Here is an 11542-nt window from a genome sequence, read left to right on the forward strand (position 1 = left end):
CAATGGAACAACGTCGGCGAATGGAATCACTGTTCCATCCAAAAGTGTTGAAAATTACACTAAATGTAAAAATGTTTGACTTATTTACCGGTTTTCTTTAAATTGTCATTACTAGCATGTCATTTGGCTGATTATATTCAATCTTAATACATACAACACAAAGTAAAAGTTCGTTATTGTACACATTTATCATTGTCTTATCTTTAAAACCATCGTATGATCTACAGCCAAATCGAGAAAGTGTTACTCTTACTTTGTGAAAGATAAGGTTCTGCTTTTTTAAAATAAAGTGTACTATTCAGCTTTTTCTAGAATTGGGTAAACTGCCATGCCGTTTTGAGATGTACATGTCTTTTAAGGCCCATGTTAAACGCCTTATCAACATCTGTAGCTAGTATACGTGTTGTAACTAAATATACACATGACCGTTAATTAAGCACAACCTGAAACTAAGGGCAATTTTAAAACTTTTAGCTCAAACAGTCGATCATACTAGAATGCACATGTAAAGCACGTGCTTCACCCAATCTATAAAATGCAGTGGGTCGCAGGTTCATGTGCTGCGAACGCGCCTAATACATTGGGGTATATATTTCAAAATTGCAGTGTGTGCAGTCTGAACTGATATAAAAAATGACAGTACATGTATCTTTCCAGTAAAATCATAATGCTCTTGCCTCCACAAATCTGATAAAAATATATGAATTGGACCTACTTTTGAAATCAAATACTTTAATCCAATCATGTGTAACATTGTATCCCGGGCTGTTTAGTTGGGCTATCTGTCTCCTTAAACACAGAAGTTCCTAAGCGGGTCCACAACACTTTATTCGGCGTCAAATATGCAATTACATGATAGTACAGCAATTGTATCGTATGTACAGTACATGTATGGTCACTCATCCACAATATATAGCTTCCGTGACCAACCAGCCATTTGCTGCTGGCCTACACATGGCTTTGCTTTTAACTGCACTGTAAAGATTTAGATATACTACTTTTACTTAACTTAGTGATTTTTGTTTTACACCGCACTCAGCACTATTCCAGCTATATGGTGGCGGTCTGTAAATAATCGAGTCTGGACCAGACAATCCAGTGATCAACAGCATGAGCATCGATCTGCGCAATTGGGAACCGATGACATGTGTCACCCAAGCCAGCGAGCCTGACCACCCGATCCCGTTAGTCGCCTCTAAAGACAAGATTGGGTTACTGAAGATCAACTCTATCCCGGACCTTCACGGGTGACTTAACTCAGGAATACACGAACATATCTATATCCCCTTTAAAACCTACATCCCACCAAATTGCCAACAATAATAGTCAAAAAACTCTGAGATTGATTTACTATACAGTGGACTCTGAATTATCCGACAATCTGTTTATTCCGACATATATTTTTGGGCCCCGACAGCGTTCTGCTATATTATCATCATATTAATATTGAATTATCTGACATCTGTACATTCAGAATTCCGACACCATTTTCTGGTAACAATGACACTATCACGCTGTACAATCCGACACCCTCTCCCCTATATTAGACTAAAATAGCCAATCAACCTGTCAATGGATACAATGGAGGACTTTTTCATGAAAGTGTGAATGTGATTGTGAGTGGGTAGTCCGCATGGTATGTACATTGTACTGAAGAGAATAAATACCAATGATACATGTGTATGTAAATACTGATTTTGTTTTTTTCCCTTTATTCACCAAGTAAATAGCTATCAAACATTAATTTCATGAAGCCAGTTACAATGTATGGTACTGTTTGAAAAGTATTCAAGCAACGAGACAGTGAATTATCCGATACGCTGTATAATTCGACATGTTCCCCCGGTCCCAGTGAGTGTCGGATTATACAGCTTCCACTGTACCTACTGAAATTATTTTGGTGTGCAATGTATTGTTTACTTATTAATAGATAGAAGAAGAAAAGTATTCTAGAACTTTTCGTTTATAATGATAGTTTCCTTTCTTGATAAGCAACCACCATTCTTAAAAGTAGACACTTCAGAGATCGATTTCCCATAAGATTAGGCAGATCGATCAGGCACCGTAAGAGCCCAAATCTATTCTGATGAACTCTTATAGCCTACAGAATTCTCGGGATCTTGACATGGACAAGTATCACAGTTTGGAATATGTCATCTGTCATTGTGCTTTTGGATGAGCTATTTCAGTAGAATGGGCGGTTTTACGAATGTGTTTATCTCACATACTATTTTTTTACATTTTTTTATTCACTTCACTTGGATACACTTTGTATGAAACAATCCGTGGACATAGTTTTGTAATGATATATTATGAGAAATGGCATGTCACTTTGTTTCAATTTCACTGGGAAATAAATATGTAAAACTGGAACAAACGCAGATACACTTGAGTAGAACTATTTCATTGTCATAATCACAGAACATTTTGGAGCCTAATCCATTTTCTCTCAAATAAATTCATATTGAAATTGTTTCTGGCAATATATTTCTCAATGTCATACACATCTTTTAATAACCCTTTATATGTGGTGAAACTTGGTTTCACACCCTTGATATTCCTGACAAAATTGGCTAGTATGATCATGTGGTTGAGCAAGGGGTCGCTATTCGCACAAAATAGTATATCTTGAGCTGAGAGTACGAATGTTCTCTGCAGGACACAATTAACAAAACCGGTGAATTCTTTCCAGAATAATCTAATGATGGGACTTTCAATATATACATGATAAATATTCTCACTTACGTCAGACGATATACATATGTCATTATCAACTAGTTTCATTTTAATGTATAAATAACTCTATTAATAAATTTGTATTGAAAATCCAAAAAGCTTTGGGTCTTTAATGGTTAGTCTATATTGCACAAATATGGTCTTCCAATCGATATGATCGTTTACTTCACTTTCCCATTTATCGCATACGTTAGGAAAATTGGATTTCGATATGAGACTCGTAAACTAATCTATATCCTTTAGTCGGTATAATAAGATCATTCCATGGGGAACTTATCGATACTTTTGTTATGTTTGGGTGTCCAGCAGTTTGAATGACTTCTTTCCATTTTGGGGGAATACTGACGATGACACGATTTATGTCAAGTACTGTGCCCTTAATATCAAATTTTGTTTTAAGTTCTGCAAATGAGAGTACCTCTTGGTCATTGAAAATGTCTTTAATATTAACAATTCCTTGTTTGAACCAGTTATTGATTATCAAATATGTGTTGCGAAACTGGTGATTTAACCAGAGAGGTTACTTCCCGCTATCTTATTATTGAATCCTGAGAATGAATCAACTTACCCGCTTTTCTACATATCGCAATATCGCTGTATCGCCATATCGCAATGTCGCTGTATCGCAATATCGCGTCGCCATATCGCAATATCGCCTTTTCGCGTTATCGCTATATCGCAATGTCGCCTCTTTTTATCGCCATTTCGTGTCTTTTTATCGCCATTTCGTGTCGTGTTATCGCCATTTCGTGTCGTGTTATCGCCATTTCGTGTCGTGTTATCGCAATGTCGTGTCGAGTTGTTGCCATTTCGTGTCTTGTTATCGCTATATCGTGTCTTGTTATCGTCATGTCGTGTCGTGTTATCGCTATTTCATCTTTGGCTATATCGCAATATCGCTATATCGTGTCGCCATATCGCAATATCGTGTCGTACTATCGCTTTGTCGCGATATCGCCTAGATTTCTTCAGGGCGATAAAGCGATGGCCCGAATGAGCCACCATATCCATGTATATATGATCATGTTCACCTAAGACGGGTTCTCGGTACGGCCTCGCTTGAACTTTTAGTCATTACGTAGAGGGTAATGTCCGAGTAACTCTCCATTCCTTAAAAGTAATGGAGCCGAGGCCCCGGAGGGGCCGAGGCACATTATTTTTAAGGAATGGAGAGTTACGAGGATATTACCCTGCTTAGATTACATTCAAAGAACTGGGGATATTTCTGTTATCAAAATTAAATGTCAAAATGACAAAATGAAAGCCTTAATTTGAAACTGGTACACATTGCTCCATTCCCGAAAAGTAATGGAGCGAGCAAACAATGGAATGACGTCACAAATGTAATTTAAAAGTGGGTTCGGCTGTTCGGAACAAATTGTCACTTAGAAGAAAAATATGAGTGAGCGATTGAGTGAGTTGAGTGAGTTAGTATGGGTTTACGCCGCATTTAGCAATATTCCAGCAACATAACGACGGGGAACACCACCACGGGGCTTCACACAATTGAACCCGGGTCTTCAGCGTGAATAATATATGAAAAAGTATGATGACAAACGATGTGGAAAAGAATGATATATTTAATAAAGTAGTGGTATGACTACAACACTGCGAAGTTTCACCTATCACAGTCTTTCATTAACTAATCGACACACATCAGCGTTTGTAGTATGTACTCAGGTTCACTACATCATCAGTCTAGTGACATTTACCTCTTTAACTCGTTATAAGACAATATTTTCAATTATGAAATATGCAACTTAATTGTACAGATTTACCCTAAAAGAAGAAGAAGAAAAAATAATAAAATAAAACAAAAAAACAACAACAAAACAAAACAAGCCAAAAGGTTTCCATAATCATAAATATTTGCAATTTGTACTGTATCGTAATCATTTATTTTTGAATCAGTATTAAAAAATGTCTTGCGAAAAGGTGAGGGTACCCACAAATACATGCAAAGTAAAGTCAAGTTTAAGTCTTAGCCTTAAACACTCGGGTACATTTAGTGCAAGGTTAAACAGGGAACCATTTCCGTTGTAAAAAGGAATTTCCGCTAAAAGAAGAACCGATTCTACGATTCCAACTGTGACGAGACCATATGTTTAAAAATCACAATCAAATAGTGCCGACACAAAGTCTATTCGTGAAAAACCAGTGCTTGTTAAAACAAACAACTATGCTGACATGTTCAAACATACATAATTCATTTCCCATCGTTTCTACATAGAAATCAATATGGAGACAAACGCTAATTGTCTACACTCGGCTCGCCTCCATCCTACATGCTATCTCGGTCTTGGTACGAATCCATATTGAAACCAAATTGAAGCCAGATTGAAGTTAACGTGACTGTCACATACACAACCTAATTTGGCGACACTTATGTTAATATTGCTCAATTTACCTAATTGTATGTTCAAAATAATTTTGTACGAACAAGATTAGCCATGCAATCCTGTGGTTTCACAAGGAGTAGGGTCGATATGTAAACAGTCATGACGTCACTCTGATGTGCATTGACTGTTTTCTGACTTATTTTCTGCTATACAAAGTTTAACTCATAGATAATTCTAAGCACAGGTATTACAAATGTATTGACTTCAACGATCAACGATCCCACAATATGCATATGTTGTACGATTATACTGCTATATTTGGGCTAGGGGTAGGCAACCTTTGCTTGTCGTAGAGGGCGAATCGGGTGGTCAGACTCGCTGACTTGGTTGACGCACGTCATCGTAACCCAACTGCGTAGATCAGTGCTCATGATGTCAATGGATTGTCTGCTCCTGACTCGACTATTAATATAACAGACGGTCATTATAGCTGGAATATTGCTGAGTGCGGCGTTAAACAGTAGTCAAACAATCTGTTGTAGTTGGACTGATACCTGATCTGCAGTCCTGGTCCCAGTCAGCGTATATGTTTCTTCTTCTTAATGTCGGGCGTCAGGCTGGGGAACATCAAGTACCATCAAATAAGATCCATAATCGCAATGTTGACAGCTATATACGTTAATGTTTCCAATTGAATCCTTATGTAATTAAGACTCTACGTATAGCTCGAAAAACATTCGATGGCCCCTACCACTTCGAGAAAATATCATGTTTACTGATTATTGTGATGCTTGTACAAAAATTATGTTTTTTAATTCTTTTTTAGTTAAACAACTAACAGTTATTATTAAGTCAATTTGCTTCTGGCAATCTATTTTGTTTTCAAGGGCCATGTTATGCTCGACGACTTGTAAGGGTTTATTTATTTTGTCGGATATGATTCCGATTGTTATTTTGGCACTGGCGATTCACTTGACCTTGTATTCTGTTCGCAGTTAGCAACAGCGGGGAAACAAGCGGCATCAGCGTCATCTTCACCGACGAGATAACGTATCCTCAGCTTCCCCGGGTTCGAACCCCGCCCTCTGTCAAGCGGAAGAAAAGTCAACCTCGTCGACAAAGTCCTACCGCAAACGGCGGCGGCAGCACCAGAAGAGGTAGTGTAAATATTGTGTAAACCACACGTGACCTGGCGAGGTGCATTTAAGGTTCATTGAAGAAATATTTTGTAAGGTAGCATCCATTTCCGTTTTTTAAGGGGCTGAGATGGGGGTGGGTGATTTTAAAGAATATATTTCACAAAGCTACTTTCATCAAACAACTTATTAATTCTTTTACTATTAACATAGACCATTTAACTCTAGGGTGTTTTCTAAGATTGTGTAATTGATTCGATTTAAAGCAAATACAGTTCTTAAAAAGTACTGTTAAACTTCAAGGAGCACATTTGAGGCATGTTGTTAAACAAACTCCAAAGTTTCCATATATTCCCCTTTTCCCTTGAAATCATATGGATGTTCCCTACAGAAGGCAATGATGTAGTGAGTTTTTATGTAACGTTCAAACTTGCGAGACACTATACAGTACAGTTGCACAACACAGCGTGGTGGTACAGGAGATGATGCAATACGATATACATTATAAGTGATGAATCGTTGCGGAAGAACGATGTACCATTTACAGTGAATATACTGCTGTTAAGAGTTGCCTGCTGGGATTCTATGTAACGGACCAATATTTCCCGTAAGTAAGTCACGGCACTTCGCGAGACCTTAGTACTTCCGGTGACAAACAACGTTTCATACCTTTTCGAATGGTCTCATGGTTGTCAGCTGACAGTAAGGAACCGATAATCCTTGCAGGAATAACAAGTTTCCGATCTAACCATCCCCAAATTAGCCAACTATTACGACTGTCAACAGCTGTGACAGCCAAGCATGGTCCGTTCTAGTAAAGTCATATTTGGCAATCTCGCAATTTGGAACCAGAGGTTCTTGAATATACGCGTGTAACCGGACATCTGGTACCGGAAGTAAGCTGGGCCCCGTCTCACAATTTGGCGCGCGCAAAGGGAGCCGGGAACCAGCTTAGTATCGGAAGTAGCGCCTCGCGAGACTTACAGGCAATATGCTTGTCGTTAAAATTAGAGGCGACTAAAGGAATTGTGTGGTCATACGCGCTGAGGGAGGTGGGGTAGCCTTGTGGTTAAAGCGTTGGCTCGTCACGCCAAAGACCCGGGTTCGATTCCCCACATGGGTACAATGTGTGAAGCCCATTTCTGGTGTTCCCCGCCGTGATATTGCTGGAATATTGCTAAAAGCGGCGTAAAAACCACACTCACTCACTCACTCATACGCGCTGACTTTGCTTGATTGCATGTCATAGTAGTAATTCTCATGATGTCAGCCTCTGGATTACTGTTCGAGACTCGATGACATACAGGCCAGTGTCGTATAGCTCTGACATAGCTAAGTCCAGCGTTTACCAATGAACAAACTTTGGTTTGGTGTATGTACCATATAACATGACGTTTGACATTGAACAATGTCATGTTATTTAAATTATGTCATCATATGATATTAATGTCATTTGTCTTTAAGGTTCAATGGCCTTGAAAAAATAACGGGACGTCGAGAAGAAGATCTCTGTTCCCTACAATGGCGGATGTCGACGTTTGAGCTGTCGACGGTGTTGACTTCGTTGATAAGCAGCAAGAAAGTGGCATTTGTAACAGCCCTTTGCTTCCCACATACACTTGCTACCGATTCTAACTTTGACATCGACGTATTGTGACGTCATGTGTTATTACATCGACGTACTATGACGTCATGTGTTACGACATCTCATCATGAAGCCGTCGGTATGACCTCACATGACGACGTCACAACCATATCTGTGATGTATTACGAAGATATTGGATAACCATGTGCATTCAACACAACCCGGTGATAAAAATACTTTGCTTGGTGTAGTTAAGTAAAGTTATTAATGGGGCTGTGGGACAAGGAATAGCCCAGACAGTTATTCGCTGGACACCGTGTTATGGAGAGACCGTATGGTGGTAGATAACACCAGTTGTGACAGTCTTACATTACTGGTTTTGTAAAGAATATGTCTATTTTAGGATTGACAAATATGTGTGGTTTGTTGCTTCGGTTGAAATGGTAGGTGGTTGTGGATTATGGATGGCTGTTAAAATGATTCATGAGGATATGAACGAAGTGATACTTAACATGTGATATTTTATAGACATTACGTTTATAGAGAGCAACCGACAGATTGGAACAAAGGAATAGGATGCATGGTTTTGAAAACCATAATTAGGATAAGGAAAAAACACACCAGTCAACTCTACCGGGGAACCTAGAATGTTTAAAGAGTTTGTCATGGATGGGGGATGAGTTTAAGGAGTTTTTCAAATTTAAAAAATGGAAGACAAAGCAAAGGTGAATTGGAATAGTGTGTTGTCGCGCTTTGATAAATTTTGATAGTTTTCAGAATTTTTTTTACAGGGCAATGCGAGGGTGCCTTAACTGTATCACTTTTAGTATTCCATGCAAACCACAGATATAATTGTTAATTTAATAAATATAATTATTCTTTAATATCTCCCTCGCTGTATCATCTTTGCCACCCTGTCCTCCTTGTCCTTTTTGTCCTCAGACGTCCCGAGTCGCCAGTGGTCCACATCCTCAGACATATCTGCACTCCCGAGATTATTTTACTATTCTGAAATCTCAGTCGTTTTCTTGGGTCACAGAGTAAGTTAAAAAAAGGAAATGAAAACAAAAACAGTAGATTATTTTGCAAGGATAACAATTGGAACACTTTTCTTATCGATAATTCATTACGTTTGTGTCTGAAGGAGCTGAAGGGATGGTCCCGCATTCCAACCAAGATATGAAATACGGGAGCTCCGACACGAAGTATCGATTCCAACAAAGATTCAACATTAAAGCAATTTATCAAGAGCTGCAGAAATCTCGAGCTACAAAACTAGTGATTTTTGCAAATGAATCCCTGCTGGCCAATCGATCCCACATTACATTATCGTCTGCTTTGTTTTCAAAATGGCGCTGGTTTATGACGTCACGCTCGTGAAATTGATTGGCGCCATCAATCAGATTGCGGGCCACCTGTTGAAACTCACACACTTGTCTGGATTTGGGTATTGGTGATTTGAGATATGGAAACTGGGCACAAGAGAAGAAAATGGTGACGGAATGAGGTTGCTTCCATTAAACGATTTTTAAATTGCTTAGCTATTTCAAGAAGAATATTGGCAGACGTGGTGTACATTGTTATACTGTGTGTATGTTTATATGTAACATTGAACAATATATTATACGATCGATATTTAGTCTACAAATGTTGTTTGTGGTTTGTCTTCGATCACTTCAAGTATTCAGTACTTACAATTCAGTATTCGTTCAAGGACTTCAATTGACGTTCAATGATATTTCTGCGAAAAGAAATCCTACTTACTTACTATACCACAGTCTTCTGTTTGACGCAGCGAGTGTTGAAAAACATTTTCGATTCATGATAAATCCACAGAACGCAATCTCTAAGAAACAGCGAAGAGACATTATAGAATATTCTGAATATATGGTGTGTGTGTGTGTGTGCGTGTGCGTGTGCGTGTGCGTGTGCGTGTGTGAGATCGCACAACGTAGATGTAATCCTATGTTATATGCATAACGTTAAACTTAACTCAATAGTCCGACTGTGTTCACAAGAGTGAGTGAGTTTAGTTTGACGCCGCACTCAGCAATATTCCAGCTATATAGCGGCGGTCTGTAAATAATCGAGTCTGGACCAGACAATCCAGTCATCAACGGCATGATCATCGATCTGCGCAATTGGGAACCGATGACATGTGTCAACCAAGTCAGCAAGCCTGACCACCCGATCCCGTTAGTCGCCTCTTACGACAAGGATGGGTTACTGAAGGCCAATATTCTAACCCGGACCTTCACGGGTAGTGTTCACAAGAAACCGATTCTGAAGGTAGAACTTTGCACCTATAAGTCGTTTTATTACCTTTGAGTAGGCCTACCTACTTGCAGTCACTACTTGACAATATTGAAAAAAAAGGAAACTGCGTGTTAACCCCCTGGGTGCCACAGGGACATATATGTCCTTCCCCTTCAACCCTCAATTTGAAGTCCAATAAAAATAAAAATATCCCACGCACACAAATACACTTTACAGTTTCGAATTCTGCGGGAAATTTCCCGTTTCTTGCTACCATCCACTATAATTTTAGACAAAGCTCAAGAGCTGAAAATGACCTTTCAAAATAGGCTTCATCGAAAATGTCGCCATTTTTGACACAGTACAAAATCGCGATTCAATCGCGTTATTTGCTGTATGTTTTGAAATGTGAAAATCGGATAATTACTGGGAGTATTGAATTTCAGAAATAACATATTCATGATCACTGATATCAGTTTTACAGGAAATATCTAATGATAATTCTGAAACGTTGCCGATGAATCTAGAATCGGTTGGGAGGTTTTCAAAATACACGAACGCCGTAGCTTTATCATTTGAAGAAAAATACAGACGTTAAAATTTGATGAGACAGTTCGAGAAAACAAATCTTTGAGGGGAAATCATAGTTGAATATCGTGCTTCAACTACGAATCTCGTTATAGGTATAAATAAACAATTATGCAGAGCTAACCTTTCAATTTGTAGAGGTATTGATTTTATGAAGTGTCTGACATTTTGTGTTAGAGAAAGAGAGCACGGGAAAGCTTGAATTGTGAATTGAACTGAATCAGTAAAAAAGTAGGTGCTGAGATTAAGGCCATTTCTGTACTTAAACAGTATTTCAGTTATATTACGGTGTGTTAGCCTCATGGTGAAGGAAAGCCGGAAGTGACGCAGGTCTCTGACGTTTATCCCTTGGGCGAAATTATGAGCACAGTGAGACAGGTTAGTTTTACGCCGCTTTTAGCAACATTGCAGCAATATAACGGCGGGGGACACCAGAAATGGGCTTCACACATTGTACCCATGTGGGAAATCGAATCCGGATCTTCGGCGTGACGAACGAAGGCTTTAACCACTCGGCTACTCCACTGCCCCTATGAGCACAGATATTGTGTGACACACCAGGAAGCATAATAGAGGCGAACTGAGATACGAACCTATGATAAAAGGTTTTGGTGCTCCGAGATGTAGTAAATGTGATAAGCAGTGGCGGTGAACGACAAGTGTCAATATGACGTCAACAATCAAAGACCGTGATGTCAACATGACGTCATTACGTATTTCGTCATCAATAAGGCACAGATGGTTTTACGTCATCGTACCTTAACACCACAGTCTGCATTACGTCAGCCATATTTATGCTGAACGTGGAGTGAAGTTATCGCTAAACACAAGATTTTCATGGATGCTATACACTTTTTTATCATAAATCACATGTTGAGTAAGTGTCAAGATGTCGTGAACAG

General features: G+C 38.9%; 1 protein-coding gene across 1 annotated transcript in view; it reads left to right on the plus strand.

Moving 5' to 3' along the window:
- Positions 1–9341, plus strand: part of LOC124287936 (potassium voltage-gated channel subfamily C member 1-like) — a 28032-nt gene extending 18691 nt beyond the window's left edge. The window contains exons 3-4 of the mRNA XM_046724429.1: positions 6071–6232; positions 7676–9341. Coding sequence (XP_046580385.1) covers positions 6071–6232; positions 7676–7698 — 185 coding nt within the window. The 3' untranslated portion in view covers positions 7699–9341. The remainder of the gene's footprint in view (positions 1–6070; positions 6233–7675) is intronic.
- The last annotated feature ends 2201 nt before the right edge of the window (positions 9342–11542 follow it).

This window comes from Haliotis rubra, unplaced genomic scaffold (assembly GCF_003918875.1).
Source record: "Haliotis rubra isolate DU_JTF1 unplaced genomic scaffold, ASM391887v1 Scf409, whole genome shotgun sequence".
Classification (NCBI taxonomy): Eukaryota; Metazoa; Mollusca; class Gastropoda; order Lepetellida; family Haliotidae; genus Haliotis; species Haliotis rubra.